At 37.1% G+C, this 18,327-nt stretch overlaps 1 protein-coding gene across 1 annotated transcript; it reads right to left on the bottom strand.

The window, feature by feature from the left end:
* Positions 1-9: 9 nt before the first annotated feature.
* Positions 10-18,113, bottom strand: DYTN (dystrotelin). Its single transcript, XM_041473094.1, is given in 15 exon segments — positions 10-113; positions 667-1,138; positions 1,775-1,934; positions 4,008-4,078; positions 5,751-5,916; positions 7,515-7,660; positions 9,794-9,905; positions 10,760-10,923; positions 11,268-11,339; positions 12,021-12,109; positions 12,672-12,734; positions 12,737-12,756; positions 14,810-15,011; positions 15,939-16,064; positions 18,095-18,113. Coding segments are annotated over 15 exon segments (1,986 nt in total).
* Between the last annotated feature and the right edge of the window lie 214 nt (positions 18,114-18,327).

Below are 18,327 nucleotides of genomic sequence, written 5' to 3' on the forward strand. Positions count from 1 at the left end.
TAGTTTCCATCATTTACAAGCTGGTGAAATTACTTGGTTGATGAGGTCAGAAAAGGACCTGCAAACATGCTCAGCTGTAGAGAAGAACTCCTGGTGCAAAGCAGTTTGTTGGGCTGAAAAGCAGAATAAATTTTAAGTCCTTCCAAGCTTTTGGATGCTGCCAGAGCACTAGAAAACTCTTAATGAATCTCTAAAATAACTCTTTAGAAGCACCATCTTTTTCTGTCATATTCCATATTACATTCTCATTATCAAAAATGAGGTATCCTGAATGTTGAACAAAGCTCTGCTGTGTAAAATCTTTGATTACAAAGGGATTTTGTATTGCTGGAAGTCTCCTATGACACTGTAACTATAACTCTAGTCCTAGAAGTGGCAAGAGCAAAAACCTCTCATGCCCTCACCAGTTTAACTTTGCTCCTTAATTGACTACCAAGACTCATTATCTCTTTGGAGCTTTGAGTCATTCAGTTCCAAATCAGTCCAACATTAGGGGCTATATTTGGAATATGCTCTACTTATATTATCCTACTATATGGAATAATACTACAAAAGCTAAAGCAAGATTCTGAGTTTCCTCTGAGGGTTACATGATTATGAACAATATTATGGAATAAACAGGATGAAGGTAAGAAGACAGTGACAAGATGACTGGAGAACTTATACCTGGTTGGGTTTGGAGAGACAATGTATCCTTCAGTTTCATCATTAGCAATTCCAATTCCTCTCTGACTTCCTTCTCATCAGGTGGTATCTGCATTGCAGTGGGAATAAGAACTGTATTCCCCATGCCACCAAGAGAGTTTTCTGTCAGTTTAGGCAGATATGTTTGTTTCTCTTTTGCTTGTTTATGCTGTCCCATAAAGGTTTTGTCACTCTGCAGGGACACTGACTCCAGTGGGTCATCTGAGAACATAAAGTCCACTGCAGTGGGAACCTCAGGTGTCTGTAAAAGCTGCATTCTATTTACAGAGTTTGGGGGATTCAAAGATTTCCATTCTGCACATGTTCTAGAAATAGGCCTTATCTGGGCAGGATTTAATTCACTCTGCATTCTCCTTTCCAGCAGAACATGTGGATTTCTTGCCATTGTATTATGACACTGTGCGAAAGGTTGCTCTGATGACTGCAACATGGTCTACAAAAGAAAAAATACAGAAAATAAATTGTAAAAATAATTGGTATTTGAGTTTGCCAGTAGTACTAAACCAATATTGCAGAAAATGCTACAAAAAAGCTGTAGGGGGAAAATATGTAAATATTTTCTGTGAAACAAGGGCCTTTTAAGAATCTCAGAAATAATTGTAATGATAAGAATCACTATAATTGAAAACAAATAAAATATTTTCTATAAGATGTCTGTATTACATCCCAGTAAAAGAAAGCAATTAGGAACAACATTATATTTATTCAATGCCAGCACTTTGACTCTTCTCTGAAGAACAGACTGCACTGAAGTATCTAACACTTCTGTTGGAAACTCTTATTGGAATAATCATTATTTTCATTGCAGTAGTATTTAAATATGCTAACATGGATATCTCTGCTAGATGCCGGATATGCACAGAATAACAAGAAAATACCTACTACAAAGACCTTATCTGCTTTCTCTGAAGAGAAGAACCTAAGATGACTGAAAATACAATTAGAAAGTGCATGAAATGGTATTAAGAGTGCTGGTCTACAGGAAAAGTAGTTCTTAGTGTTCAGTAATGGCTCATAGCTGTGACAATTCTTTATATATATATATATATATATATATATATCACTACACCTTTACTTCTTCCTTCATGTGCTGCAGCATCATTTGCAGGTTTTCATGGCTTACGCTCAGTCTTTGCAGTTTTGCCTCTATTTTGCAGCTTTTTTCTTCCTGGCAGTTATGAAGAAATTGCATTTTGTCCTTCCATTTGTTGAACTGCTTTTTCATGTACCTGCCAGAGATACAGGAGGGTGGGATTTTTGATAGACCAGACATACACAAATATATGCATTCATGGAAACGAGCAAACACTGTAGCACAAACTTTATCCCCTTTACTAGTTAGGAAATTTTTGTCAGCTTTGGGATTAGAGGCCAATATTTCAGAAGTTGGACTGTATCCATGGAATTAGCAAGGACATGAGTATTCCAGGTGCGGAAATATGAGAGTAGAACTGAGTAGAACTGTAGCCAAGACTGTACCTTGCATCTTGGGGTTTTGCCTTTCCCACAAAGGTGACTGCAACAAAAGAGACAATAGCAGTCTCTCTGTATAGGAGCAAACTGCTTATAGCAACTCCCTGACCTGCAAAAGATTCCCATTACATGTCTGGGCAACAATGAAGTAAAAGTAGGTTCTGCCTCTTTGATAGAATTTCTTCTTGCTCGTGGTATTCTCTGCAGTTTCTTTAATGATACCAATAGCTTCTGCACAGGCCACTTGTCCTTGAAAAAGCACTCTGATTTTTGCAATCAGAAGTGCCACCCTCCCATGTACAACAGAGATTTAGAAATTACCTAAGAGTAATTTCTAAAGAGTGTGTCAGAGCACAGTATGACAGAAATAACACCCATAATTCTGTTCTAGTGATTTCTCTAAGAAGTCAGGGTAGAAATAGTTTTGCTTTCCTCACAGCTGAGGTGCAGACAGTAAAGTTTGTTAACACTACAGTAATAAACCAACTGCTTCATATCACATATCTGAAATAGTTATCTGCCATGCTTAGTTACATTCAGAAGTTCACCTGATTCACTTCCTTGTGGTAATGCTTTGACTTAGAGACAACAGCCCCATTAGTTTCACTTGAACTATGCAAGATTTGTCTGAATGGGACAGCAAGTCAGACCATTTAAAATTAAAATTAATACTACAGTGGTCCCTTACAACAACGTTTAAGGGCTCCTCACTGTAAAATGCTGTCCTCCTTCAACTAACTCAGAGTCCAGTTCTGAGAACAAACAGGTGAATGCTGGAAGTCAGTCCACAAACAAGAATAAAGAGCTTCCCATGAGTAATGTGATTCATTCACCCAGGTCCATGATAAGCTCTGGGTCAGAGCAGCATTATAGGAGCAGGCATCCCAAATATCCTGTCAACGCTTGCTAATCTAAAAGAAAGCTGAAGATCTTTGCCATATCTCTTTATTTTCCCAAGTGAGAACAGACTCACAATGAAACTGAAATGTTAACTCTGATCTTGGAGTGCTATTTTGTGAACTTGGAGCAGCAATTGTACTTGCAATGAAAGAGAACAGGAACAGAGAGAACTGAACATACTGAAGAAAATAAAGAGAGTAGATTCAGGATTGAATTCTACACTTCACTGTAATTCCATCATTTTCAGTGGTCATAGGCATGGTTATAGAGAGCACATTTATATACAGCTACAAAAATGAAGGGGGGGAAGGCAAAAATGCAAGTAAAAGGTAAGCATCATAGCTCACACACCAACTTCTCCCCTGCCATGTCACCCAAGCAAACAAGCCTCCCAAGAGATTTTTAATTTAGGAATTAATATTTTACAGTGTCAAAGATTTGACTATCAGAAGGAACTTCTGTGATTAACTGTTATACCAATAGTTATTGTATTCATCCTATTAATCTCTGTTTGATGTACAGCATATTTTTTAGAAATAAATTCTACTTTGATTTAAAAGCTTCATGCAAATTATGAAATTTCTTTTGATTAAGCCTTTTTCAGAGAAAAATTTGAAAAAGTATGCAATTCTGACATTGTTATGTGGATGAATGTCTTTTTGTCTAAAAATTCCTTTTAGAAATGAAAACTAGCATTTGCAGAAATGCCGATGAAAGCAAAACAAAATATGTTTTGCTTTGCCATTGTTTTTCTAGTGATCTTCACATAAAATTTTTGTTGCGGAGTTTTTATTATTCATCCTCATTTGATAGGATTTTTTACAATCTCAAAATCTCCAAAGTATGGAAAAATCATCTGTCTTCTAGCCCTCCAGCTGGAGCAGCAATGCCCGCCAGTCTTCAGTGAGTTTACGACTGCATTTACCTACCTGCTGTCACTGTGAATGCTTTTAATGGATTCATGCATTTTTAACACATCTGCTTCAAAAGAGGCTATTGCCTAAAACAAAAAGAAGTATCTGTTCATAACTTTATCAGCAATAGCATTTCATTTTTATACACAATTTTTATTATAGGAGTGCATGGCAAATTTTGGATCTGGTGGATCTACAGATGTACTAGTTAACCTTTTTAGTTTAATGTATTACAATCAACTGATGCATTACAGTATTTCTAATGGCTGGAAATTTTATTTAGAACAAATTCTTTGTTCTATGACAAATTTAAGTGTATGAGAATTTGTTTGAAATTAGAACAAAATCCAAATTCCCAATTTCTGCAAAATGGAATATTCTTATTTGGGAACAATCTCTCTCAAGTCCCACAGCTGCTTTGAGACAAGGAGATGTTGAGAGAGACTGTATGTAGAAGAGAGAAGAGAAACTCTTGGTCTTTAAATGGAAGTAGCATTCTCTGGAGCATGCAGAGAACAGTAGCCCAGAAGTCAGGGAGACAAACACTTTCCAGCTAAGTTACTTTTGAGGCATGATATAAGTTGGGCAGGAATCAGAGCTGCCAGGAAATTATGAGACTAAGAGCTGGATGACCCAAGACCTCCATACTCATAGATTCTATTAAAAGCGATCATTGGACTTACTGTCCACATCTTTTCAATCAAAGTGGAAATAATCTGCACTATAAGATCTTAGAAATCAGTATAAAACTGCTCAAAAGAAATTCTCAGCCACGAAAGAAAATAAACAAAGAGCAATGCACCTGACAGAATCCCAGCACAGGGATGCAAGTCCTGTCCTGCTGTTTTCTAAAATGACAAATGCCAATTGTCAAAATTCTATGTTTAAGCAATGTCTGCCCACGACATCTCGTGCAGATATGTGCTGGCTAGCACTGTACCTTGAGCTGGGCAGCAGAGTTCTAAAAGACAGGTCTTCCAAAGGGCAGCACAGGATTAGCAGCCAAAGGAGTGACCTGATACACAGAGGCTAGTTCTGTGTTACTGCACCCCTTGGCTCCTGGGCAGAACAAGATGAGTGGATGACACAAACTGGTTTGAATACAACCCAGTGTTCCCTGTATTCTGAGTAAGTGCAGAGCTACCAACATCTCAAAAAATATAGAGACAAAAAACTGCTATGTACTTTTTTAAGCTACACTGTCCTACCCACTCTTTTAACATTGTTTCTTTGGAGGAACAGGAATGGATTAATAGAGACCTTTTGTGCATTAGCTATTTTAGCTGGAGTGGACATTGCTCTGGGTTTATCCTAAGAGGGCCCATTCTGTCCTCTTGCTATTTCCATGGTAACAAAAATGGCCTGAGTCTGATAAGAATTCAGGCATTCTTCTTTGACATTTGCTTGCAGTAGGAAGACATGATGGCCTTTTTTACTGTCAGAATAGCAAGAGGACTCCAGACTCATCTAGACTTTAGCATGCTACTCTATGACATCTCAAAAAACCCCAAAGCAAATATTCTTACAGGTGCTTCTGAAGGTCACGAAGGTCAAGGAATTAGTCACTTATCTTGGGAAGATAACAAATTTAAACCTCACTAAGTTTTCAGATTCCACATTTTTCACTGTAAGTGAGGAATTAACAGAAAGGTGAAGCTGCCCATTACATTTTCATTGAAATTAGAAGGCAATTAGATAATTAACTTGCCAGGTCTTCTTCACAGCTTTAGCACTATTACTGCTTCATGTTTTGCTCACCTGAGCTATTGTCTTGCCTTGCTCTGGTGTCTTGTTATTCTCACTCTTCTGCATTACAGTCCTGTTTCCAGGTATGAACCTGGGTGACTCTGGGACACAATTGTCCGCTGGGAAAGACACATTTTCAGGACCAGGTAGTGATGAAGCACTGAATTCCACAGGAGGACTATATACCAACAGAGAAGTAATGAGTAGAGAAAGGATCAGGACTCACATGGTTTTTCTACCCAGGAAGATCCAAATGCAGAAAACTAATGCAGTATAAATAGACAGAGAGGTGTGCTATTGACTAAACAAGAAGTAAAGTTTAACTATGCCTGCTGGAATATTTTGGTTGAAAGAATGAAATTTCTGAAAACAAATTCCACTCTTCCAACAGAATCTCAGCAACAGGTTCTACTTTCCACCCATTTATTCTCAGTGCAATTTGCTGCTTCTCTTTTTTGCTCCCTTTAGCCAAGAGTTAAATATATTAGGAAATTCAACTACAAAAAAATAGCAAAATATGCTGCTGTTCAGTCCATCATATGCTAGGGAAAGCCTAGATATTTATTAACCCCTCAGTGACACCTGTAATAGCAACCCCAAATTCTTTTGTGTCTCATTGCTACCCAAGCAGTAGGTAAGCAAACCCCTACAGAATTAAAGATAAATCTTGATTGATTCCAGAAAGATAAATTCCATTCAAAATGATTAAATATTGTTTTGTTGCTGAATGCAGGACAGGAAATACTAGCAAACAAAGATGTTTTGCATTTCACCACGTTCTCAAAAACAAACACTGAAATAATATTCTCTGTGAGGATCACTGTAACTATCACCCATTGGTCTTATAGTATATAAAAAATTGTTTTGTAACTGAAAACTTACCAGAGTAGCACAATCCAGATTGATAAACAGATTTTTCTCCTCCTTCACATAAAGATGAAAGCAATTATTTTAGAGAGGACTGACCATTTTTCCCCTATTTCAGCCTCACTGTAGTCTCATTGGGAGAACACATGAGATGCAAGACAGTTGCTAGATCTTTATACAAATAGGAAGGAATCTCACCCTTTGTATGTTTTTAGTGCTAATCTCCTATAACCATTCCCTTCTGTTTCTATACCTAAGTATCAACAAAAATCTTATAGCAAAGAAGGATAAACTATTGGGAAAAATCTCAACATAACCTCCAATGCTCATTATTACCACTGTGATAAGTGGAAATACAGTAATGACTTTAAATATTACCCAAAGCACACAAAACAACTGGTCTGAAAGAAGAGGAATGGTGAGATCATCTACTTGCTATTGTGAGTGATTCCACACATCTGCAATTTAGTAGGACTTGAGTAGAATGCCTGCCAGTGAATGCACTGTGGGTCACATGTGGAAAGTATTCACAGTTAATTTCCAATGGATTTGTCACAGAGGAGGTGCTTAAGAACCCATGCAGTTGTAAAGGTAGTAAATATTTGCAATGCTTGGCCCTAGACTGAGTATAAGAAATGGAACAGAGTGAAAAATACAATATAAGGAAGGAGGGAAGCAAAATACAAGCCTGTTATATAAGACAACTGATCATTAGGTTGTCAGCATGGTAACCATAGTTAAGCTACAGAACAATGTGCAGCAGCTTCTCAGTTATTCTTTCCCTTTTGAATAGAAAAATCATGACATGGTATCTGTCATAACAAAATCCCTTACTCAAAGGACATAATCAAGCAATATCCCACAGCCTGACATTCAGAGATTATAAATTCATCTGACACCAAAACTCACAAAGTCTTTTTGTGAGCAGAGATGTGCCTCTCCTCCACTGATTCCAGAGCTGTCCTTCTCTGAGCCTCTTTTCTTCTGCAGCGCTCTTGAAACAGGTTGCTCCTGATGGTGCGGAGAAAGTGCTTTGCGTTCGCCTTTGCTGACATCTATTGGAACGAGGGATAATAAAGAAGAAAGTGACTTTTCAAACAGGTGCTGCCCAGAAACAGACATAAACAGACATGCTTCCAAAGCAAAGGTCCATCTGTTCATCATCTGACGAGGCTCATGGCTGCTATCTGAGCCCTAGAAGGGGACCTGAGGTGGGTAATGCTGCAGGACCACAGGCAAGAGCAGCTCCAATTCTTTTAGGCAAAATACTGAGTATATCAAAGTCAGGCAGCCTGGAAATGCCTAAATACAGGATTTTGGTAGTTACAATGATTAAGCGCACAGTCACAACAATAATTCTGCTGACTAGTATCTAAGGAAGAAATACTTTTATACTTGTATAAAGCATTTGTAGATATAGTTTCATGGCTCACATCCTCCTCTCACAGAATACAGTAAAATACACATCCATTTATCACAGGAGTGTCAGGCTCATGTCAGGCTAAGCTCAGTAGCTGTGTTATTGGAGGACACCAACCAATTCTGCCCTAGGTGACTGCTGCAGAACATGGGGTGAGCCCTGACAGACTGAACAGGAAAACAAAGAAAACACAACACATGCCTCCTAGTGCTTCTCAACGTGGTAGTAACACTACCACAAGATGTCAGCACGGTAAGGAAAAACTGCTGATATTTCAAACCCCCACTCAGCAGCTCAATCCCTGATAAAGACAGTGTGAAAACTTACCCAGACAAGGACAGCATCTGCTAAGAGTGGAAGGTATGGGGATAGGAACTTACTGCTGATTATTTTATGTCCCACAAAACAGATACAAAAATGGTATCTGTCATAGTGAGTAGCTTATCTGTTAAATTTTGGTAAGATTTTGGCCTGTATTGTAATATTTGGCCTATAAAGTAATATTTACAGAGTTTGTGTTAGAGTAGGGCTTCATAAAGGAAACCTAAGTTCAGTGATTCAATTGCAATTCTGCAGCAACAATGTGGCTGCAATCCAGGCTGCAACATCTCCTGCCTTCGTTTATCTCTTGTCCTTCCTTCTGGCGCTTCTACAAAGACACATTCCCATTCACTCTCAATTCACACTAATTTTAAGGTCTCTGATTAGAAATATCTTAATGAGGACTTTAGTTAACTCTTGATTTTCCTACTTTCTCACAGATGGAGTATGAGGAAGAATATTTGGAGGACTGAACTGTTATTTTTCATGCAGATATTGAGCATCCAGATATAATTTCTCACAATGTTAGCAATAGGATTTTGTTTTCCGAAAGAGAGCAATGAAGTGGCAAGAGTTTAATGCTACCCCAGACAAAGGATGACTACAAGAGGAGTCTAACAGTCTTTAGTTTTAGTGCAGACACTGGCTGCCCAGGTATCTTTCACATTTACTGCAGAGGATTGGGAAGGAGAACAGGTTTCTAGGGAAACTTTCCTAAGTGCTTTTCGGCACATTTACTGAAACAAAAGGATACTGTTACACAGATCCACAAAAAGCCCATCTGCTGCTGTGTGCAAGATCTGGAATCTCCTGCTTAAAGGAGAAGCTGGTCTTCCAAATACAAATTCCCAGTGTTGTATTTTGCCACTAGTGTGATGATAGCACAAGTTGCCACTGTAACAGAGTCCAGGTATGTGATCTTAGTTGGGCACATGTTGCCTCTTTGTGCTGTATCCCTAACTGACAGAGACAAATGAGTCAGAAAGGTTTACAATCAAGCGGAAAAACTGAAGACATTCAGAAAAGAGAGAAAAAGAAAGACATGTCATGTAGGACTTTGTATAACTTTAGGATTAATGAATTTCTGGATGAGTTTGCATTGGGATTGGGATGAAGAAGCATTGGGACATTGAGGGGATTTTTCATTGGTTTAAGGATTATCTGCTAACAGAAAATTTGCCATAAAACTCCTTAAGATGAAGACTTGCACTGGGATATTTCACAGCTCTATTCAGTTACTTCAGAACAGAACACTCATTCTAAAGTTAGAAGCCTGCTTTTGTCCCTTCCCTGTGTCCCTGTTCCCAGACTAATAATGCTAATATGTCATGGCCATTATGGCTAATACACACATAACTTTGAAATGCTTGTAGTTCAAGAATCTACTGCCTACTTGCCTCCATGAAGAACCTCAACAGGGAAATGAATCAGTACAATAGGACTCTACCTGCACACAGTGCTCCACAACAGGATGTGATCTCTTATGTGGTTTGCAGAGACGGCCAGTGAAAAAGCAGGCTTGGCAAAGGTCAAAATTGAGGCACTTTAAACAGCAATACCTGTGAGGGAAAACAAAAGGATTTCTTTACCTCCCCACAAGTAAGAACTTGGTGTAAGTAAGCTTGATTACTGGAAACCCAGATCCCTGGGCTCTGAAATTCAAAGAAACATCTTCATTAGAATAAATTACTTTCCTCAGCATTTTGTGAATTCAAGTTATTTTGCTCAAATGATTGAGGACTTTTCTCTGAACCCACCAGTGGTTTTGATTTTATTTATTTGCTGCATTGAAATGCAGTCCATGGAAGAAACTGTTGTTTTAGCACCATTTCCCATTTTTCAGAATGCAGTTACAACTGCATTCATATGCTTCTTACACACCAGCTTATCTCTGTTTGCTGCTTCCATGGAACTGTAATATTGACATAGGATACATAAACAAAAAAACTAAAAATACAATAAACTAAATCTGCAAGCTTACAATTAGTGAGAATATAGTAACAGTAAAATGTTTTTCTGAGCATTCTGGTCAGATGATAATGGATAGTGTTCTTTTTATACCACTCTGCCATTTTATAACATTACTTAGATGACTAAGATGCTAAGATGGAAAACTTAACAAGCCAGTTGATAAAATTGGTTACAGGAAAAATAACTAAGAAATGAGATACACAGGTTGATTTTACCTTTGGACTGCCAGTTTACCTTTGGCAAGTATTCCTGTTTGTTCTAGTGAGTTAAAGAGAAGCAGGATGAAGGCTTGTGCATTAGACTGCAGTGGTTCTCTCTATCCCTCTTTTCCTGGTTAAGTTAGATTACATCCAAAGCTTATTACTTAGTACATCAGATACAGCCTGTAAGGTATGCAGATGGTAAGAACTAATTGTGTGGATGCTAAAGACCATTGACACACCTGATGCCTGTAATGGGGAAAACTTTGCAGACTCTGCATCTAGCTTGGTGAGAAACCATTTCCATGGCTGATAATCTGTAACATGTAGGGAGCCACAGGAAAACAGCAGGCTCTGATCTCAGCCAACACAGGAATTTTTCTTCAACAATAGCTGCATTCAGAACCTAGAAAAAATACATGTCTCAAGCCCATATACACCTAAAAAAAACCTGGTGGTTCATATACAATCTCTAATAAAAGCTCTGATATTGGATTTTGCTGGCATAAATTTTCCATTCATGTAAAATGTTACTGGGTTCCAAAGGTTTTGGAATAAATGCGAGAGTCCTCTGTAGTATCTTACTGAGCATCTTTTCTATGGATACAAATCCTCCCATACTGTGAAACTGATGATCAGGCCTGCTTCTTAAAAGTAGATACTTGGGGATGTTATATGGTGATACACTTGAAGTTTTAATCAATCAGCAACATTCAGAATAATTTCCCAGGACATCAGAATTTCACCCACCCCATGGAAACAGCCATGAATTGCAATTTCCACACAAGACAGAGTGCAGCCTTCTCCCACAATGGCTGGGATCTACATCAAGAAGAAACACTCAGAAACACCTCAGTAAAAAACAGATGTTCCCATCATGCTCTGCTGCAATGGTGACAGCACACAGATGGTGAAGTATCTGTAGAAATGTCATTTTACACACTATTCTGAAGAAAGTCCGTTCATATTCATGCCATCAGTATGCAGTTTCACAGTTCAGGGTGCATCAGAATGATTTGTTTCCAACTCACTTACTGTAATGGATAAACATACTATATTTCCACAGCATACTACTGAAGGACACTGAGTTTAAATCCCAGAGGTCATTTTCAGATCCCATTTTCAGCACCAGTTCAGCTGGAAATAGTTGTATGCTAAGACAACTTGCTGCAATTGCAAGCTATTCTAGTGAGTACAGACATCTGAAGTTTGGAGTTGCTTTAGGAACAGTTGTATCCAGCTGTTTCCAGGACCTGTAAGCTCAGGCAACATGAATGCACAGAGGCATTCACTAATGAAACTGGTTATTTTGAAAAAAAGGGCAGAATTTAATTCTTTTACCTACTTTGCATGATAGCTCCCTATGTCCACAGTGTCCTATTAACTTCAGTCCCATAAGGTAATCAAATATAAAAGAAAGGTATCAATCATGAGGGGTTTTCTTCTGGTAAGTTAGTACAATCCTACAAAATCTGTTGAGTAACAGCACTGCACTGACATTACTTGATTTAAGTCTGTTAGAAGGCTTCTCAGGGCACTACGGGTAATCAAGGTCTCCGTCCCATCAGGGACAGCATAAAACTGGAAGAAAGTTGAAAATAAGGAAAAAAACCCTGGAATCCTGGCAGAGCCTGAACTGTCTTCAAGCTGTATTCAAACTGCTATGGCAATTGCAGTCTAACAAATAAACCCCTCCAGAAAGTTTCACTATATTATGTACCTAACAGGCTCTCAGTGACTGCTGTGACCATAGCTCTCCCTACAGTGAGGAAAAGAGGAGGAAAGCAAAGGAAAAAAGCAATGAACTCATTCTTACAAAACTAGGAAAAATATTTAAATATGTTTATACAAGAAGTGGTCTATTTAAATTGTGAGTTGCTAATTTAAAACCATGGGGTTTATGTTCTTTTCTGCTAGGCAAATAGAAGCTCTACTTAAATGTCACTATAACATCTTTTGAGGCTCTCTATTGCAAAGATGGCTACAGATATTGATTGGAAAGCATTATTCTGCATCAGCCTTTCTCTACAACTAAGCAGTCAACATAATTTACTTTTTTCATGGCGGAGCTTTTATTTAAAAAAAAAAAATACAATGGAAATTTTCCTCAATGTTCAGTATTTCAGATAGTGTATAAAATCATACATTTCCCACCTCTGTATTTAGCCAGTAAAGCATCTCCTGAAAGGGAAATTAGGGCAGCTGCAGCAGATCTAGTTTGACATACCCTCTTCCAGATCTAGGAAAATGAAATAAGTTACACTATTCTCATTCACTGAGAATAGAAAGACTAAAACATCTAAAGAATGTCTTCCTATGTAGGAAGAAAATTTCAAAACAAGTATCCTTTTATATGTATAAATGTCACCAAAGTAACATTCCAGTGAAATTTTATTTCTAGAACCCTTTGTCACTGAACATAACTGCAGAGTTAACTGTTCCAAGATACCATGCAATCATAAAACAAAAAGAAACCAGCTCCTCCAGAGATTTCACATTCCAAGTAAAATGTAATTTTACCTTTACAATGTATGTTCTAAAAAAAAATCTTCCCTTTTTATTGTGGAAAGCCTTCCCAAATACAGTACTGAATAAAGGATACAATCTAAGTTTTCACATATATCATCAGGCAGCTCCACTGTGGTGCCAGATCTGCACTAAGCTTCTCTTGGGCTGATTACATTTAATTTCACTGAAACTCAATTTAAGAAAAGGATATATGCAGGAGCATGACATTTAGTTTTGACTGTTAGATAATAAATAATGTAGATTAATTTAGAACAAAATTTTGTGATATAGGCACCTAATGAAAAACCCAATTATTTTGGTGAAGACAATGCAGACATTAATCAGAAACCACAAATCAGGAAGCCACAGAAATCTATATTTAAGATATTACTTTTGCAAAGATTCAAAATATCATTACATGAAATTGTCATCAAGAGTCTTAAGATAAACCCACACTGTGTAAAGCTGCAATATAGACTCTAAAATATGAACTGCATGGGAAATTGTTGTTTTTCCAGAAATTTCAAAGAAAAAACTCCAAGACTAAAGCTGAAATACACAATCAAACACCCTTAAGATATTTATGTAAGCTTATTAAGTAAATACCACAAAAACATGGAAAATTCCTATGTGCTCCTCCTATTAAATACTTTCCAGTGTTAATAATGGAGAATATCACTCTATAGATAAAACATGATTAGAAAATTATAAGAAGCTTTTTCTATCTTATATACCTGTTGAGAAACTTGTGAAATTCTTTTAAAAAAAATAGTAGCAAAAAGAAAATTACACTCCCAAGACAGTACTAAGAAAACAGACTAAAAGACTAAAATAGTACTGTTAAGAAAATTCTTCTAAATCATTCCCTGCAGCACACAAAAATTACAAAATACTCTTGATATTTCTAGCTTTGTTTCTTAATACAGCATTTATTCTTAGCCTTAACTGATTTTTTTACAAAAAAATTTTATAAAGTGGGACCATAAGCTGTAGTCTTTGTGTGAGTAATGAATAATGACTCAAGAAAAAGTCCTTCAGACCACTTACATCTCATTTACTTTCAGTAAAAACTTTGCTATGATGTAGAAGGAAAAAATTTCACCTATGGTAAATAACTTGTACAATGAACCTAGTCTTTGTCTTTTAAATCTGATGCAATCACAAACCAATCCTGCCTTTAGAGAATTAACTCATTATTTACGAACAATACATAAGAAAAATACACTCTGTGAGGCCTTTCCTTATTATTTTCAGAAACTTTGCCATTCACTAAGCTGCTCAGCTTAGCTATGAGACATCAATTTTGTTTCATAATTGGTAGATGAACTTTTTAAGCTTAAGGAAAATGAATAACAAAAAGTGACTGGCAAATTCCTGACCTGTGCATGGTACTGTTTTCCAGAGGCAAACATGGATTCATTTTTTAGGAGTGTATCAAAATATCTCGAAGTCCGAAGAGCTACTCTGTAAAGCTGTTCAGAGAAAAAGTCAGCATGGACTAGCAAAAGGCTGGATTTCCAGATAGTTTTGGGAACATTTGAGCACCGTGTTTCTGATGGAGTTTTGTGCCTTATATTCCTACAGCTGAACTACTCCTAGTTTTTATACAAAGCATAACAAATCAAAATGGGAGACTTTCACACAGAAATGGTGTGAGAGTGGTAGAAACAGACTTAGTCTAGCAATACTTTGGGTGGGAGCTATATGATCTTTAAGGTCCTGTCCAAAAACACATTCTTTGACTCTATGGTACTACACAATGGATCTACATTTCTTCTTCTCACCTGTCATACATGGCAATCAGTAGGCCTAATGTGAATTCAGCAGCTCTTGGATCTACCTTGCCTGGTTTTTCTAACCTTGCCCTTTGGAACAGCTTCATAAACATTCCAGAGATTTGCTGAGTGTTCAGAGAAATCCGCTCTTCCCTCTGGCTTTGTTCACTTGATAGGATGTGCTGAATCAGAGAAATGTCAATCAAATCCACTGTGGGAAAATTAAGGAAGAAATGAATGAGGATCCCTGCCTTTTCATGAATGGAAGCATGACTATTTTTTAATAGAAATGCCTAGCTAAGACAGGTCTGTAAAATGAAGCCTAAAACAGTACACCACATAAAAAGAAAACCAGTACCTGTGGTACTTCCACATTGGCACAGAGCATCAGGCAGATAAACTATATCAGGACTGAGACCAGACTAAATGTATTCATAGAAAAGCATCCCCAAATGAAAGAAATATGTCCAAGGCCAACAAACTAGTCACCTTCTCTGTGTTACCCTGAAGACCTCACTTGCAATATTATGCATTTTCAGCACAAATAAAAAAATCAAGATTTCCATGAAATTTAGCTCAATATGGAATTTACATCCAGTAATTTCAAAGTGAGCTAGGTGACCAGGACTTTGTTGCACAACTCTCTGCTTGCACTGAATTCTCACTCACTTCAAAAACAAGAATGAATGAATACTAACCAGGCGTTTTCTGGCCTATCATGTTCTATTTTGCTCGCATTAATTCTTATATTCCAGTCAATGCATTTTCCATAAGAAATTATTATTTCCAATAAATCAGCTCCTAAGAAACACATTCGAATTTGACTTTTCATGAGCATAATAATACACAGATAAATAATTGTCAGTGATGTCTACATAATATTGCTGCAGATTGTAAAAATAATTTGATTCTCATAATTTTAAAATTTCACTAATGTATTTCCATTGACATTTAAAAGGGAAAAAAATCAATTTGTATATGAAGCACTATCTAGATCTTAAGTGTTCATAATCCATTCTGAAACTCCAAGGTAGAAAATGAGAGAGCAAAGTAGCATAATAACTCATGGTGACAGCAAAGCAAATTTTATACAGATTTTTGTCCCTGTAAAAGCATAGGATTCTCTTTGACTACTAACACTGGCAAAGACTTTGTACTGAGCATAGTTTTAGGGCTGTTCTGTATACATTATATATATACATGCGCTACATGTGTACATGAGCTACATATGATATACATGAGCTCTCAACATCACTGAAGGCCTCTGTGAAAGAAAACAAACACACATTACAATAGAGTGGTTCATTCAAAACTAACTAAAAATCAAAACAACCAAATTTGGGGTTTTGAGTTGATCAACACTCTGAAGGAAAATTTGGGAGAAAAAAAAAAAAAAGAAAACAAAAAGAAAACATTTTCTTTTTTTCAAAATAACTTTGTGGGGTGAACAGTCTTCTTGTAAACAGTGACACAACCTCTTGTAAAATCAGAATTTAACACAGAGAGCACATCTGTTTCTTTGGGAATCAAGTTTATTCATATATCAGAACAAGGCCTATGAGGGTTATGCACTGCACAAACTTTTAACCAAGATCATAATGAAATAATATTTCTTCACACAAATAGGTTTTTTGATCAGATATTCTCTTCTTCAAGGAACAGTTTGTCAGTTTGCACAGCAGGGATATTGTTTTGGATGCATATTGTTTCAAGCACCAAACAAATCTTCTGTCAAGATCGACATGTGGGTCTCTTGCAGAAGAAGACAAGCCCTTTACCAGAGCAAATTACTTTTGACATCTCTGTTTAGCAAACCCACTCAATCTGCTTGACTAAATCCCATACCCTTATATAATTTCAGCTTATTTCTTTCACATCAATAAAGGATGTTTTTCTGAGTGGAAAGTAAGAGAGGCTGACCATGACCTATACCCAATACTTTATACATACTTAGAACTTCAAGACCAAGAACAAGGCTTGTTCACTAAAGGTCAGAAACTAGAAAGTTATCCTTCTGTCCTCAGAGACTCTTTTCTCCCTGTACTTCAGAGAGAGCTACACACAGTTGATTAAGGCTAAAGACAAGCAATAAATATATACAAACGAGTAGAAATAGCTCACAAATTACTTCACCTGTTCAGTCTGGAGAGGTGTCAATCTGTGTGTAATGGTTTCCAAGAAATACACCAGATTAATATTAATAGTCAGCAAATTATGGGCTCTTCTGGTTCCCAGATGCTGCCTAAGCTATAGAAAGATGCTAATAACTGCTATACCATCTGTTTAGTCCTACTCTTGTCATACTATGTTTTGTGATATTATTTGGAGATGCAGTGTAGCATGTCATACAATGTGAAAAATGAGTTTTGACTTCCACGCATCATCAGTTCTCCTTCATCAATAAACTGATCCAAAGCCCTTTTGAAAGGAACAGAACAACTCCCATAGTTTTCATTAGGCTATGGATTAAGTTCCAAATGCTTATTCTCAAATACAAATGCTAGAAATATACACACGATTCAACTCAAACACCTTCCATGCACAAGATGATTTTGAAATTGAAGGGAATTTGTTTTAGTAGCCATCTGCTACTTAATTCTAGTCCATCCTTAGAAACAAAATGTAGCCTCAAAGTAGGGCATTCTGTGCCTGTCAAGCACAGTTCCAGAATTAGCTTGTGAGGACACATACATAAAATAGCAAATAATTTTAGAATTATTACTGATGAGAGGCTATTTAGGGACATTAAAATCTTTCATTTTTCACAGGAAAGGGACTTCCCCTCTGGACAGAAAACCAGCATGTAATCATTCTGCTGTGGGTCAAATTTCACCTCGAGTAATATAAATGCCCTTTGTTGAGAAGCTGACAAAGGAGCTCCTACACACATAGAAATGTGCTAATTCCTGACATCTTCAGCTGGTTACCTGCTATTCCGCATTTTGAGGTATTTGCTCCGTGGTGTCCACTGAGATTTTGCATTCAAAAAGGGAGTGTACGGTCATCTTCATGCCTATTCCAAAATATGCAAAAAACCTTAGCATTTATTATAAATTAGGGATCATGGCCCTGTGTGCCTGACCATTCCACAAGCCAGTGTGATAGCAGCAAGGAAAGTGCCTGGACATCCAGCAATACAGGTAGGACATCACAGCTGTGTAATTTGTCATTTACATGCCACAGCACAGAGATTTTCAAGGTGGCATGATTTCATTAAAATTCAGTAGTTTCTGTTCAAAAAGACATAGAAATGCCTTTTGAGAAAAGTTGGGGAAATATAAGAAAAATCCTTACCCTGCAAGTCTGGATCCATTTGAAATTAACAGATGGCATTAGACATTCTATAACAAAACAAACCAAAGTGTAAAACCACATATTCTAGACAGAGACATATTGAACCATTCAAATTAAACCTTTTAATCTGAACAATTCACTGGATGCATTTCAGAAATTAAATTAAATTAACCAGAATTACAATAAACAAAATAGTTTTGGTGCCATGTGCAGAGAAATGCCAGCAAATTGCA

This window comes from Pyrgilauda ruficollis, unplaced genomic scaffold (assembly GCF_017590135.1).
Source record: "Pyrgilauda ruficollis isolate IOZ18807 unplaced genomic scaffold, ASM1759013v1 scaffold3, whole genome shotgun sequence".
Taxonomy (NCBI): Eukaryota; Metazoa; Chordata; class Aves; order Passeriformes; family Passeridae; genus Pyrgilauda; species Pyrgilauda ruficollis.